This window comes from Bos mutus, chromosome 28 (assembly GCF_027580195.1).
Source record: "Bos mutus isolate GX-2022 chromosome 28, NWIPB_WYAK_1.1, whole genome shotgun sequence".
Classification (NCBI taxonomy): domain Eukaryota; kingdom Metazoa; phylum Chordata; class Mammalia; order Artiodactyla; family Bovidae; genus Bos; species Bos mutus.
The window spans coordinates 19,960,536-19,976,691 of NC_091644.1; the positions used below are offsets into that span (position 1 = coordinate 19,960,536).

The following is a 16,156-nucleotide window of genomic DNA, read 5'->3' on the forward strand; positions in this document are numbered from 1 at the left end:
ATGCTACATTATCACTGTCTCACCATCATCTTACTTTCTTGATGATGACTTTTGAAGCATAAGAGTTTATAATTTTGATGAAGTGCGACTTATCTTTTTTCTTCTGTGGCTGATGCTTTTGGTGTCATATCTAAAAATCCATTGCCAAATTCAAGGCCACAAAGATTCGTACCTATGTTTCCTTCTAAGAGTTTTATAGTTTTAGTTCTTACATTGAGGTATTTGATCCATTTTGAGTTAATTTGTGTACATGGTCTGAAGTAGAGGTTCAGCTTCCTTCTTCGGCACATGGATTGTTGCTGCTTGGTTGCTGAGTCATGTTTTTTGTGATCCAACAGACTATAACCCACCAGGTTCCTCTGTCCATGGATTTCCCGGGCAAGAATACTGGAGTAGGTTGCCATTTCCTTCTCCAGAGGATCTTCCCAACCCAGGGATCGAACCCATGTCTCCTCTGAATCTCCTGCGCTGGCAGGCAGATTCTTCACCACTGAGCTACCAGGCAGGCACTGTCAAATAGCAATACCATTTGCTAAACAGACTATTCTTGCCCTCACTGAACAGTCTTGACACCCTTGTGAAAAATCAAGTGACCATAAATGTATGGATTTATTTCTGAACTCTCAATTCTTTTTTTCCCCCTGTTTTGAGATGTAATTGACACAGTGAACACTCAATTCTGATTCATTGATCTGTATATCTATCCTAACAGCAGTACCACACTGACCTGACTGCTTATGAAAATTTGAAACCGGGAAGTGAAAGTCCTCCAACTCTGCTCTTCTTTTGCAACATTGTTTTCACTATTTTGAGCCCCTTGAAGTTTTTTTTTTTTTTTTTAAGTAATGGATTGTTGGGTTTTTTAAACTTCTGTTTTATAAACTGACACCCTCTTTGTATTTGATTCCAACAAACTTTAGGCTCTGACACACTGCTCTATTTCTGGAACTTAGAATGGTTGTTTGGCATATAGTATGAACACAACCAATATTAATACTTGAATTAATGAGGGTGGCAAAGGAATCGAGGAATAAACCAAAGACATTTACAACTGAATTTCTCTTCTTATCCTCACAAGCTCTTTGAGGGAAAAATCACAAGTTAGGATTCTTTACATCTGCCCTTGGTACCCAGGGTAGTTCAATAAGTGCTTGGTAGCTGCTTGATCACAAGGGTTGGTGGCCCATTCATTCATTCAAGGAAGTTTGGCTTCTTGTTCATTAAACAGGAAGCAGTCATACCACTGACTGGTTGGTTGTTTTCTTAGTAACAGCTTTACTGAGAAATAATTAAAATATCACATTTGATTTTATTTTTATTATTTGGCCATGCCACATGGCTCAAGGGGGCATGGGCATCAAACCCATGCCCCCTGCAATAAAAGAGTAAAGTCCTAACTGCAACAGTGGCCTACCAAGGAAGTCTCCATCTATCACATTTTAAAGTGTACGGTTTGGTGAGTTTTAGTATATTTACATCACCACTACTATACAGAAATTTTTCATTATCCACAAAAGAAACTCTATACCCATTAGCAGTCACTCCCCATTTCCTCCCAAACTGCCTCATCCACTACCAGCCACTAATCCACTGTCTGTCTCTGAGATTTCCCTATTCTGGACATTTCATTACAATGGACACGTACAATATGTGGTCCCCTGCGGCTGACTTCTCTCATGTTCCATAATGCTTTCAAGGTTCACCTGCACTGAAGCATATACCAGTACCTCATTCCTTTCTGTGACAAGTTATATTCCACACTATGGATATACCACATGATGTTGCTGATTCTTAAAGAGATTGGAATATCAGACCATCTTATCTGCCTCCTGAAAAACCTGTATGCAAGTCAAGAAGCAACAGTTAGAACCAGGCATGGAACAATGGACTGGTTCAAAATTGGGAAAGGAGTATGTCAAGGTTACTTGTCACCCTGCTTATTTAACTTGAATGCAGAGTACATCAAGCAAAATGCCAGGCTGGATGAATCACAAGCTGGAAACAAGATTGCCAGGAGAAATGTTAATAACCTCAGATATGCAGATGATACCACCCTAAATGACACAAAGCAAAGAAGAAACAAAAAGCCTCTTGATGAAGGTGAAGAGAGGAGAGTGAAAAAGTTGGCTTAAAACCCAACATTCAAAAAACTAAGATCACAGCATCCAGCCCCAACACTTCATGGCAAATAGATACAGAAAAAATGGAAACCACGACAGACTTTATTTTCTTGGGTTTCAAAATCACTGCAGATGGTGACTGCACCCAGGAAATTAAGAGGCTAGCTCCTTGGAAGAAAAGCTATGACAAACCTAGACAGTATATTAAAAAGCAGAGACATCGCTTTGCCAGCAAAGGTCTGTATAATTCAAGCTATGGTTTTTACAGTAGTCATGTACAAGATGTGAGAGCTGGACCATAAAGAAGGCTGAGCACTGAAGAAATGTTGCTTTCGAACTGTGGTGCTGGAGAAGACTCTTTGATCCCTTGGACATCACGGAGATCAAGCCAGTCAGTCAGTCCTAAAGGAAACCAACCCCGAATGTTCAGGAAGGACTGATGCTGAAGCTGAAGCGCCAACATTTTGGCCACTTGATGTGAAGAGCCAACTCATTGGAAAAGACCCTGATGCTGGGGAAGACTGAGGGCAGGAGGAGAAGGGGCGACAGAGGACGAGATGGTTGGATGGCATCAGCGACTCAATGACATGAGTTTGAGCAATCTCTGGGAGACGGTGAAGGACAGGGAAGTCTGGCGTGCTGCAGTCCATCAGTCTCAGAGTTGGACACAACTTAGCATCTGAGCCGATAGTCCAAAGGAAAGAGACCAAGTGAGGCTGCTAGGAAGAAGGTGTCTCAGCTTTGTGAGAAATTCTGACCCTGATGTCACAGGTCATTCAAATGAGTTTTGGGTTTTCCCTGAGTTCCCATCAGAATCCTAATCCCTATAGTGCTTACACTACTACTGGGTAAAAAAGTAAATGGGATATGAGAGGGTCCCTTCCCAGGAGAATGAATTACTAGAACATCAGAAACACTTAACTTACTATCATTCATTAAGCCCTTCTGTTCTCCAATTGCTAAGTACTTCTTCTGTCTCATTTTACTTTTAACCCCTCTCCATTCTGTGAAGTAGGTACTATTATGATCCCCACTCTGCAGATGAGCAAGTAAAGTCTAAGAGGGGTTAGGGAACTTGCCCAAGCACATAGCCAGTAATTGCCAGAGCCAGAATTTGAATCCAAAGCCCAAATACATAGCCATCGGATACAACTGCCTCTTGGACAGACCTCAGGAACAAGGATCCCCAGGGACAGCATTAGCGTGAGATGTCAGCATGTCAGGAATGGCTATATCTCTCTATAAACCACTTGTATACAGGGAAACAACACACGGAAAAGCGGACACTGTGCTAGGATGAAAATATGGGTGCTTTTCCTTCCTAACATTTTTATTTAATTAATTTATTTACTGTTTTAATTTAAAAAATAAAAACAGTTATTTATTTCACGTTTTGCACTGGCTTTCATCATAACTTAAAAAAATAGCTTGAGAAATCTTGATAAATCAGTCAGGTCAAAAGTCTCATCTTCAGTTGAATCAAGGGACTAGGTAAAAGCAGGTTCTTGTGCTCAAGTTCCACGTGATGGGGGATCTCTTGCTTATTGGTGTCATTGTCAACACACAACAGGTAAGAGTTTTTAGCCCTTTGTGCAGGAAGGAATCAGGTTTCAGGCAGCACCTCTGAAGTCCCAGGTCTCAAGTTTTCAAGCAGGATAAGTTTAAATGATCTCATCTGTCTCTAGGTCAGGGAAGAACCTGGCCTTAGGGTGCATGGGGCCGGCCCACACTTCTGCAGCTCTGTAAGACCCCTGCCCCGTCCCAGCCTCCCACCACAGTCTGTCCATCTCACTTCTTTTTTTTTTTTCAACAAACACAGGTCAATAGGGTTTCAGGGAGTTAGGGGCAGAGAAGGAGACCAGAAAAGTTAGTCTTGAGATGATTTGTGAAGGGGCCTTTCCCTGAAGGCATTTTACAAGCAGTCACTGTTAAGCCCAATGCAGCCCCTGATCCCTTCCTGAGCAGTGACCCTGATTCCAGGGTGTGTTTGTGCTTGCTGAAAGAAATGGCAGTTGGCATCTCTTCTGTAAATCACATTTGCAGCACAGGAAATATGGGACAAATATTAACTCACCTACTCAATCTATGGATAAGGTAGCTCCAACCAAACCTGCTGAATGACTTGCTCATGGTCACACCTGCGGTAAGGCCAGGGCCCTTCCCTTTCCTTAGTCACTCATATACTTGCAAATACTGGGATGCTCATTAATACATACACACACACACACACACATACACATAAAATTTTTATCTTCCTCATCTGGGTGATGAGCAATTTGAAGGCAAGGGTAATTTAGCAGGCTTACTTCCTTTTTCCCAGTACTGAGTCCCATATACAGTAGACAAATCAGAAAGTGTTTGCAGCTAGTTCAGTTAGAACACCTGGGTTAAATGCATGGTCTGTTCAGCCCTATCCTCTGCCAGGCAACGGGCATCAAGGAATGACTTCTGGCAAGGACAGCAAGGTGTCTGGAAAAAAGCTTTGTTTGCTGTCTGGCGTCTCTTTAGATAATCACCCTTCCCGTTTTGTCATCTGAATTGGGGTTGGGGTTGATCGCCTGTTCCATGTGACCCAAGAGCATCCAGAGTCCCCAACTTTGGCCAACGTGATTGGTTCAGGGTGGGCACGTGACCCACATCAGCCAATCACCACCTTCTTCAAGACAACCTTGGGACCTCTAGTTTGGAGATGTGTCAGCTATGGCCGCTGGGGCTCTCTCTGCCCCCATAAGGGACAGGCAGCCTACAAATGCAGAGAAGGCGATGGCACCCCACTCTCGTACTCTTGCCTGGAAAATCCCATGGACGGAGGAGCCTGGTAGGCTGCAGTCCATGGGGTCGCAAAGAGTCAGACACGACTGAGCGACTTCACTTTCACTTTTCATTTTCATGCGTTGGAGAAGGAAATGGCAACCCACTCCAGTATTCTTGCCTGGAGAATCCCAGCGACAGAGGAGCCTAGTGGGCTGCCATCTATGGGGTCTCACACAGTCGGACATGACTGAAGCGACTTAGCAGCAGCAGCAGTAGCCTACGAATGAAGCCTTGGTTAAGAGACAGATGAGGCCTTGGTTACAGGAGCCAACTTACAACTACATTTTCCATTATGTGAACCTAGAATTCCCTTTCTTGCTTATACAACTTTGAGTTAGATTTCTTTCAGTTACAAGCAGAGGCTGCTGGGTTCAACATTCTTTATAGGCAATGGGCGCTCCAAATACCAACTTGCCCTCCATAAAGGAGGTATCCTCCCCTTTATCTCAGTTGGTCCCCCCATTCAGAGTCGTGGTGTTCAATCACCCAGCTGCAGAGGAACCAGAGCTGTAGTCTGTAGGCTCATCCACATTATGAGGGGTTTTGGGGTGGCGGGGAGACAGCCTGCCTTTGCTTCCCCCCTTTTTTTGTCTCCTCCCTCCCATAACATCACAGGGATGCTGGTGAATTCTGAAAAGCTCTGACATTTTCCTCCAGGGCTAGACCTCTACATTTAGGTCTGATGGGTAGGGGTCCTTTGGCCGCATCAGATGAGAAGGGCCTTCCAAAGTTGGGAAATTCTTCCAAAGAATTCTTCATTGTTGTTTAGTTGCTAAGCTGTGCCTGACTCTTTGTGACCCCATGGACTATAGCCCGCCAGGCTCCTCCTTCCATGGGATTTCCCAGGCAAGAATACTGGAATGGGTTGCCATTTCCTTCTCCAGGGGATCTTCCCAACCCTCAGAACGAACCCACATCTCCTGCATTGGCAGGCAGATTCTTTACCACTGAGCCACCAGGGAAGCTCATTAAGAATTCTTAGAAAGTCATTTATTAAGTTATACTGATGACCAGCAGAACAATGACTCTCTGTGACTCTCATGGTGGTTTGCAGTTTCCAAAGCACTTTGATCCTTTTGACAGCTTTGTGAGGCAGGCACAGCAGGACTGCCACGCCCATTTTACAGATGAGGAAATGGAGGCTTACAGCAGTTGAGGGACTTCTCCAAGATCACACAGATAATACGCAGCAGAGCCAGAGATTAATCCAGTGGTCTGAAACTCTATTTTCCCCTTCAGTTTCAAGTTCAGTCTCCTTGCAGCAGTCGGCTTCCTTCTTACTTCCTCTTCAAATCTTTGGCTTCAACCTTCCTGCCTGCCACTGCCGAGACTTCATCCTACATTTCCCATTTCCACTGAAGCCAAGAAGAACTGCTCTTCTATAGAAGCCTCATTAAACAAAGCATCTGAAGGGCCCCTGGCAACTCTCCACTTTCTAATGACAGTCATTATTACCAGCAAATAATGGAAAACAAACACCGAAACAGATGTCTCTCTCGAGTCCAGACCTGTGCTGGAATACAGTGCAAACAGAACTCAGCGTTCATGAAATGCCTCCCGTTGCCTGCTCCATGAATTAATCCTGTACACAAGACACAAAGCCTCCTGTCTGCAATCCTGCTAGCCAATGAGAGTTTACACCTTCATCAGAAACCCAACTGGAATGCTAGGCATTTAGGAGATTTCATCAAATGAGAGAATTTGTGAGATAATCCAACCATCTTCCCACATAAGGACAGAGAAAGGTAAGTAAACAGCCCAAATGCAGTGAGAAAAGGAAATGTTTTCCTTCCTTTGGCTGGAAAGCAGTATATCTTAAGCCCCACCAATTTAACTGTGAGTGTGCTAAGGTGCTCAGTCATGTCTGACTCTGCGACCCTACGGACTGTAGCCCGCCAGACTCCTCTGTCCATGAGGATTCTCTAGGCAAGATTACTGGAGTGGGTTGCCATGCCCTCCCTCCAGGGGATCTTTCTGACCCAGGGATCTTACATCTCCTGCAGTGGAAGGTGTGTTCTTTACCACTAGCGCCACCTGGGAAGTCCAGGAAGAAGCGTGTTAGTCATCCAGTCGTGTCTGACCCTGCGACCCCATGGACTGTAGCCTTCCAGGCTCCTCTATCCATGGGATTTCCCAGGCAAGAATACTGGAGTGGGTTACCATTCCCTTCTCCAGGGGTTCTTCCTGACCCAGGGATCAAAGCCAGGTCTCCCGTATTGCCACCAGGGAAGCCCAGGACCACATCGCAAATCAAACATTCTAAACTTATCCTCTGGGTGAAGAGCACACTAAGGAACCACAAAGCAGAAACAAGGAAATCTTCAACTCAATTTACCCTCAAGAAGCTTACAGTCTAATTGATATTTACAATATCCTGAGTGATAAATGACAAGATGAGAAAAAAAGGGGAAGTTTCCCAAGTGAGAACCAAAGTCGGGCAGGCCTTCTGACAGAAGCTGGATCCAGGTGGGCAGCTATCCCCAGAAACTGGGCACCTTTGAACAAGGGTTTCTGTTTAGCCAAGTCACCAGCATAAAAAGGCTTCAGTATCTTCCTCCTTTATGTATTATTCATATCTTTCCCATTGCAAAAAGGATATGTAGCAGCTAAAAGCCACTTTAGGGTTTTGCATCTTTTTTTAACCTAATGTATAGATTACTTGAGAACAATTAAAGAAAAAGCACTGCCCATTAAAATTGTCAAAAGGGGGGAAATTAACAAAAATGGGCTGATGACATTTTCAAAAAAATCAATACAGTTTCAAAAGCCAACAGTTTCCAGTAATCCAGTCATCAGGGTCGAGGTCAGCAGGAAAGGAAAGGTTTGTTTCTCCCTCTGACTTGGAAGTCACATCACCGCTTGACAGGCAGGGGCACCTCTCCACTGCAGTGACTCCAATTTATCCTTTGGTGGTTTGGGATTACCACTAATTTTGTCACTGACTAATTATACAGGTGAAGCAGTAATTAACATCTCGAAAAGAGACTAGCACCATGGTTTACTATGAAGGAGACCCACATTCTGGCTCCTCCAAGGGACCTTGTGGTTGGAGGCACTTCCATCAAAAAGTGGCAGGGACTGGACTGGTGTCCAGGGCCTTGGCATCAATGTCAGTGTCTATGTGGGGCTGGAGGGACCATTCCTGGAGGAGTGTGGGCCCCTGGACACCTGACTTGAACCCACCCGTGAATATTAGGAACAGTCATAGAGAGAAGAGCTATACAGTATATTATGGTTGCACAGTATCCCCCGCAAAAGGTATTTCTGTAGAAGTCCTAACCCTGGGTACCTGTAAATGTGGTCTTATTTGGAAAAGGGTCTTTTTAGATGATGTAATCGGATGAAGATGAGGTCGTGAGTGTGGGTTCTAATCTGACTGGTATACTTATTAGAGGAAAATGCCACACGACATCAGAAGCTGAGAGTGGAGAGATGCAGCTACACGCCAAGGAATGTCAGGGACTGACAGCCTCCACCAGAAGCCAGGAAAAGGCAAGGAAAGAGTTAGTCCAGTGTCTCAGAAGGAGCAGGGCCCCACTGACACCATGACTTTGGACTTCAAGCTTCCAGAACTGTGAGACAATCACTCTCATTTAAAGCCACCCAGTTCATGGTACTTCATTACAGCAGCCTTGGAAACTAACACAGAGCAGAAGAAACAGTCCCCAGGGAGGGCAGAGGGAGGCGGAGCTGGGGAAGGGCTAGCCGTGCAGGCCAGGGGCTCAGGGCTTTGGCGTCTCCCCTTCCTCCTCTCCTGCTCTCAGCACTGCTCTGTGTTCCTGAGGGGCCCTGAACATTCGGGCCCATTCACTTCCCTTCACACTGGACATGAGAGAGGCTCAGAAGGAGGCACGGGGCCCAGGCTGCTGGCTCCAGTTCCACAAACCCTAGGACAGCATTTCCCAACATGGGCGTGATCACCACCTACATCATCACATTTAAGACAGCACTGAATGTGGACACATCGTTATTTTATGTAATGCGAAGAGAGAAAAAAAATTCTGCTCACAGTAATTTAAAGAGGCAACTGCTGCACAATGCACTGCTGATTTCAGAGGACTCAACAACGAAGACAAAAATAGGGTCTCAAAATAGATGAAATATAGTAGTAAATATTGGGGGAAAGAGCAAACAGGTTTGGGGAAAAGGCAGGTAGCCGAGTTTAACAGGTTTCTCTCCTGTAGGACTGCTCAGGGCCTTTAGCACCCTGGTATCTGCTTCCAATTTCTTTTGTTTTCGTTTTGATTTGTCCATGCCACGTAACATATGGGATCTTCGTTCCGATCAGGGATCAAATCCATGCCCCCTGCACTGGAAGTGCAGGGTCCTAACCTCGGGACTACCAAGTCCCTGCTTTGGAAATGTTGTTTTTCCCAAATAAGAATGCATTTGGAGCCCTGTTTTCAAATGGCTAGATTACTAGTGTATCTGGATCACACTTTGAGTCCCTCAGCCCTAAAAATGGTGTGTGAAGGTATGAGGTAGGGCATCCCCTGCTGACACACGGGCCACGGAAGGGAAGCTGGCTTGCAGGCAGCATTTAGGAGGAAAGGGAAGAAACGTCTCATGGGACAGGCCAGCCCGGGGCCAGTCACACAGGATCGGGGGTCCCCCAAGCATCAGGCATCCTTCTGAGTTATCTAAGCAAAGCCAGAGGGGGGTCCTGGGGGGGCGCACCTCTATCTTATCTCCCTTTCCCCTGTCTCTCAGCTGACAGCATGCAGAGCCACATCTCTCCTACAGAATTCAATGAACCTGGTAAAGACACAAATGCTTCTGGACATGGGTGCCATTCGGGGTTGGGAAAAGTAGGAGCAAACTACAAAGCCAGAGACATGAGAAAAAAAACCCAGGGGACACTGTGGTCTGGTCACTCTGATGGCCAGAGTCTCTTCGGTAGTCATAAAAGAGCCTAAACTGCTGGTGAGCAAGACCTCAAGGAAAACAAAAGGATAAAAGTGGAGATTTTAAAAAGTCAGGAAACATGAGAGATACAAGTACCAGTGCGTGTGCGTGAAGTAAACCCCACCTGTGGCCACAGCGCACACAAGAGCACCCGCCCTTCCACGGTGTCCCAATCTCGTTTAGGACTTTAAAGGCCGGCTGCTGGCACAAGAGGACCTTCCCACTGCAGCCAGTCACTCCAACACACGGTGCACCTGCCCATCTTTCATAAACATCAGCTGAAACAGCTGCAGTTTTCCCGATGGCCATTTTGAAGGCTGCATATCAGATGCCTCAAATCCCAGCTTTAAATGAGTCCCAAGAGCAGAGGGGAAATAGGAAGAGAGTGTAAGGGCCACACTCTCGGAGTGCGTACTCACAACCCCAAGAGAAATCTGACTTTCATAATCTTTCTCCCTCCCTTGCACATGGCAGGTGAACCCCAGCCTAGAGTACAGAACCCAGCTCAAGGCGGGATTCCTGGGCATGTGCTAAGCTGGGGTAGGCACAACACCCACCACTGGGTCAGCCAGACAGAACGACCTCCACTGAGCAGGCCAAGGCCAGGCTATGCCCTCTCAGCTTCCACTCTGCCAAGTGGAGGGACTGAGGCCACTCCCCTAGGGCGGGGGCAATGACAATTCTCAGGAAGCCCCCAAATGCCCACTGCGGGACATGAGCCACACGATGCAGACCAAGAGGGTAATTTCCCTTTTCCAATCCTACTCCCCTCACCATTGCTCTGCTTGAGGGGCTACCCTGACTTAGCATCTATGAAATTTGTTCAAATGGGGACCTGAATCTCCCCTCTGGGTCTGAGATCCACCTGGCCATTAGGATTGCTGCTTATCTGGGATAGTACAGGGAGGCCCTGGTGCCCTGATGGAGAGATTCTCCTAACATGAACTCTTGGCTTGTTCTGGAACCTTTCCTGTCCTGGAGATGTAAGAGTTATTCACACAGCATCTGGAAGATCCGTGAACACTATGCTCTCTTTCCACAAGTCACTGGACAGTCAGGACGATCAGGGGAGGTCAGCCTGGTCCAAACATGGTGTCCCCTATCACAAGACAGAATCTCAACAAACATAAATTGGATGGATGGATGGATAGGTGAATGGATGGATGGGAGAACAGACGGATGGAACAGTGAATGGATGAATAACTGGATGAGTGGGTAAGTAAATGAATAAATGAACAAATGATGGAAGTTGGAAAGATGGTTTCACAGAGCATTCAGCCCTGAGAGCCCAGTCTCTGGGTGTGAGACTCACCTGAGCCATCGGGAATAGACCTTACAAACGTTGGCAACATCTTTACTGTGGCTGTCGGATTAAAATCCCGGGAGAGGCCATTCTTCATCTCCTTTTTGAAACGATTCATGATATCTAACAGAGTTTCATCAGAGAGCCGCATGGCATAGAGATACTTGTCAATCTGGAGGAAGGATGAAAAGAAAAAAAAGTGAGGCCAAGGCTGAGGAAGGTCGTTTCAGCTCCAGTCTGGTTGGAGGAGGACAGGGACGGCAGGGTGAGGCACCCATCTGTCTAAGACCATACAGATCCATGGGCTCTGGAGCACCCATGCTGATCCATCATTGAGCTGCCATCAACCATGTTGCTCAGAGCACGTTTGCAAATGCTCTGAGCCCTGGTTCCTCTCCTGTAAAATGAACGAGACACCTCCAAGGTCCCTACCAACCCTTGAATATTACATGGAAACTGTCCTTTGATCCCCAAGTACAAGCCAGAGACACATTAAGCCTCCACGTGACTCCTTCCCTCTGGCTCATCCTCACATGGATGGCAGTGCCCCAGAACAAGGGCTCCAAAGCCATCACCTGGGGCTCAAATCCCAGCTTCATCACTTAACAGCTGTGTGAATTTCAGTTTCCTCAACTGAAAAACTGAGATGATAAATAGAACCTACTTCGCAGAATGTTACAAGATCAAAGGAGACAGAGAAGCCCTTAGAACACAGAAAAGTGCTCAATAAACATCAGCTATTGCTAGGATCGTGAGGCAGTGGTGCTGGTGGGTTTCCTTGGGCATGACTTCTAGGTGAATGGAAATGGCGAGTGAAGGGTTGGAGCCCTTCAGAACATGGTGCTTCAGGCCCAGGGCACAGAGACCTTAACCTCACTATCCCCAAAAGGTCTGGAAGAGCCCAAGTTCCCATGCCTGTGTGCCAGGGCCCATGTGCCCACTCTTCCAGATCAGACCACCCCTGACTCAACCAGGACTGAACCAACCTGCCCATCTTCCTGGGCTACCCGCTCTCCTCAAGGATCCCAGGCTCCCAACCTCAGGCCTCCTTGTCGTCATTTGTTTTTCTTTCTTCATAGTACCTTCCCAATGACTCTCCCAAAAGGTATTGACTGGGCGCCCACTACATGTTTGGCTCTGGGTTAGACACCTGTCCTCATGGAGTTCACTGGAAGTCTCTCTGTCTCCTGGCTCATTCTTTCTGCCACGTCCTGCTTTAGGAAGTCCTGATAACCATGTGCCTGGATTCCTGACTCCTGACCCATTCACTGCAATGGTTTTCAGTCTTCAATTTCTCTCCCTTTTTAATCTATCTTCTATACCATGACCACATTTTGCCTTTGGGGGGGCGGGGAAGGGAGGGCGGGAGGCAGGGGGCTTGTCCAGGATATTTCGCTTTCTTAAACTGGGACCCTGATCACTTCACTCCCCTGCTCAAAACCTTGCAATGCCTCCCATGTCCAAGGCCCCTACGCCCTGCAGGTGCAGCTCTGGGCTCTCTGAACTCCAGCCAAACCTCTCCTACCATTCCTGGGCTCTCCTGTCAAACCACCCTTCCTTCTCTTCCCAGTTACTCAAATCTCACCTCCCCTTCAAGGTTCAAATCAAATGTCACCTCCTCCAGCAGATGTCTGAGACCCTCAGGGTACAGATAATGACTCCCTCAGCACTTCTCTCTCCGCATGGTCCAGCCTGGCTCACTGCCCGCTAGACCCGTCATGGGGACAGTGTTTGCTCCATTCACCTTGACCTCCCAGTGCCTCACAAGGAGCCTCACACATAGCAAGCTCCCGGTCGATGAAGAGGCTGATTTATGACTCCATGAGGCTGCTACAAAGGCCTTTGATGCTGACTGGCTTCTGAGAATGGGATCTCATGCTTACATTTCAGGGTGGCTGGAAACATTCAACTCAAGGACACAGAGTAATTTCTGCATATCTTGCTCTCGGGCAGCCTTCTTGCTCTGGATTCCTGCCTCCTGCTGCTCCCAGTCCTGCCTGTCTCCTGTCTCACAGACAAGGCAGGAGTTCTCCAGCGTCCTCTGCGGCCTGTGCCCTGTCCCCACCCCCAACTCTTCTACTGCAACCACCTTTTTCCTTTCCCCTTCGTAATAAGAGAAGGGCAATCAGAAACCGCCGAGAGCTGGAATAGAAATGGCCAGGACACAGCCCCAGGAGACGTGCTCTGTTCTACCCCCAAGGCTGGCAGCGCCCATCGGCAGTTCTTGCTGCAAGTCATGGCGACCATGTGCTGGTTGGAAGAGGCAGTCGCTCATGCGTGAGCCACAGAAGCACACGGCGGTGGGGGCAGCGACTGAGTGCAAGAGCGCATCAGGGCACAAGCAAGAGCAAAGGCCAAAGACGAGGGAGGTAGGGCGGTCTGTGTGATGACGGAGCACAGGTGCAAGAATGAAGCAACTGGAAAGGTGTCAGGAGCTAAGCCGTGCAGGGCCTGGTAAGACAGGTGGACACATTTAGACTCTAAATGTGACTCTACGGAGTATTTGACAGTGAGATGTGGCTCAGAAAGATCACGCTGTGTGCTGGGGGGGACGGTTGAGCAGGAGCAGAGAAGAGACAGTCACGGCGCTGCTCTGGCATCTGGACGTGTTTTCCCTACCACACTCCTCACCCTCTTACATCATCTGTCTACTGACATGCTTGTCTCCTCTGATAACTCATGAGTTTCCCAGGGAAAGGAAACATGTCGAGTAGACCTTTGGAACTACCTGGTTGCCTGGAACAAAGGAGGAATTCAACGAATGCTGGGTGCAAGAATACTTTATATCAGGGTTTGCAGTATATCAAGTGCTTTCGTATCCAATACGTCATTTTACCTTCAAAATAACCCTGTCAGGGGGACATTCTTAAGCCCCATTTTCCAGTTGTAGAAACTGAGGCTTCAAGAAGCTAAGTGGAGCCTACAACCACTCCCACCCCTTGGGGAAGGCCAGTCCCCTCTACGGTGCAGGCATCAGGCCCAGGCAAAGCTGCTGAGACTTTCTAGCTGGACAAGGAGAAACTTCTAGAAAGAGCAGGGCTCCACAGCCAGCCTGCCTCCTGACTCAAGGTGCAGCTCAGCACAGAGACAAACCCAAATAGAGCCAAGAAGCTCATACAGGAAAGCAGGCTAGGGACACAGATGCCAGACAACCTGGCCCCCAAGTGTTGAAGGAAGAAGGGCTTTCCCTCTCTGGTTCATGTTCATGAATCATCACATGGTACAACTCCTCTCAGCAGAGATGTGGAAATCAGGGCCAGACAAAGGGTAGAGCACAGGGCAGAGCTGGAACTGACTCTGAAGCCTCTAGGATCTCAGGTGGTACCTTCCGGTCCTCAGAAGCTCAGGAGGGGCCTTTGAACAATAGCACAGATCCCGAGGCTGGGCTGCAGTACCCCCCACCCTGCCCGGCCAGGCAGGCACCTGGTGCAGGGCTCAGCAGACTCGCATCATACGGACTGTGGCCCTTTAAGCAGCCCAGGAAGCACTGGAGCCACGTCAAGAGACACTTGCAGGATACTCCGTGGGAAGTGCCCAGAACCTCACCAAACAAGGGGCCTCTTTCCTCTTGTTCATCAGATGAGCCCTGCCTGGCAGCTGGCTGGGCCGCCCTCTGTTCCACCTGGGAAAGAAGCTGGGAATGGGCAGTGGGTGGAGGGAGGTAGAAAGGAAGGGGGTTCTCCTGTCTGTTTGCTCCAGAGCTCTGCAAGAACCCCAGTGCAAGAGCTGTTTTTCTTATAGAAGGTGGGCCCAGAAGCCCAGGGGGGGAAATTGAGGGAAGCAGGGCCGGAGAAGGACAACTTCTGGCTTTGGGAGACTTGGCCGAAGCCGCGGTCCTCTCAGTTTTCCATTTCTGTCCCCTCTCCAAACAACTCCAGATCTTTCCCTCCCCACTCTCTCTCCCTACCTCTCACATTTCCAGTCCTTCCTCTTCCCTTGGGATACTGCCTCCAAACTCTGCTGCTCTGGCCAAACGCTGGTGTCCAACGCATCCCACATGTGCCTTCAACTCCTAGCCCTACATTTTGGTGACAGGAGGGCACGGCACCTCTTCTGGTGGCTTCAAGCTGCAAGCCATCTATCATAGGATGTCTATCACAGACACAGACAGAGGCTCCCAGGAGTCTATGATAGGAACTCCTTGGGCTCTGGGGAGCTCACGTTCACACTTGGTGTCTGACATGAGCATGCAGGACTCGGGTCAGGCTGGGAAGGAGATGGGGGCAGGGATGCCAGGGTCCCAGACACCACACGCTGCACCGGATCCTGCAGACTCAGCTTAGAGGAAGGGGGAGATGTCGGAAGAGAACACAGCCTTACCAAGCCCCGCAGAGCCACCCAGCCAGCAGAAGTACCCAGTCGCCCCACACTGGTCTAAACTCAAAAGTATCTGTGCCCGACGCCACCTCCTGCTCCCAACAGACATGCATAAAAAAACAATTCAAGACTGGACATGCCCAAGTGAATAGGCCAGTTGTGGCAGGAGGCACCGTAGCTACTGGTGATTTGGGCACTCTGACCCCTCATGGGAAGGGGCACAGCCATGGAAAATTTTTCACTGCCTCTCTCAGCAGAGTAACAGATGTGCCTGAAGTGGTTCAGCACAGGCCTGTGAAGTGAACGTCCCAAGTGAGATGTTTTACTCACAGAGGAAACTGGGGAACAGGCAGTGAAGGGTTAAGAAGGACTCTTGCTTAAGGGCAGAGCAGAGATTTCAACATCAGATGCACTTCTCTTTCTTAAGGGGACTGACTCAGGAAAGAATGGGTCCAAGGTGATGAATATTATTTTAATGAGCGCTCATGTTTGCAGAGGACTCTGCCACTTACACACATGACTTTCACATAAATTTCCCATCTGGATGTCATAGAAAGGAAAGAAACGAGCTCGTGGATGTCAGGTGCCTGGCATGAAGTGGGGGCTCAGTGTGTTAGTTTCCTTTCTCCCAGCACAATACGTCAGTGAAGCAGGCAGGAAAGATATCATTATCTTCATTTTATAGCTGAGGAAATGG

General features: G+C 48.0%; 1 protein-coding gene across 1 annotated transcript in view; it reads right to left on the minus strand.

The window, feature by feature from the left end:
* The window catches only part of HK1 (hexokinase 1), a 70,572-nt gene that overhangs the window by 40,941 nt on the left and 13,475 nt on the right, over positions 1–16,156 (minus strand). Inside the window, exon 2 of the mRNA XM_070364935.1 lies at positions 11,152–11,314. Coding sequence (XP_070221036.1) covers positions 11,152–11,314 — 163 coding nt within the window. The remainder of the gene's footprint in view (positions 1–11,151; positions 11,315–16,156) is intronic.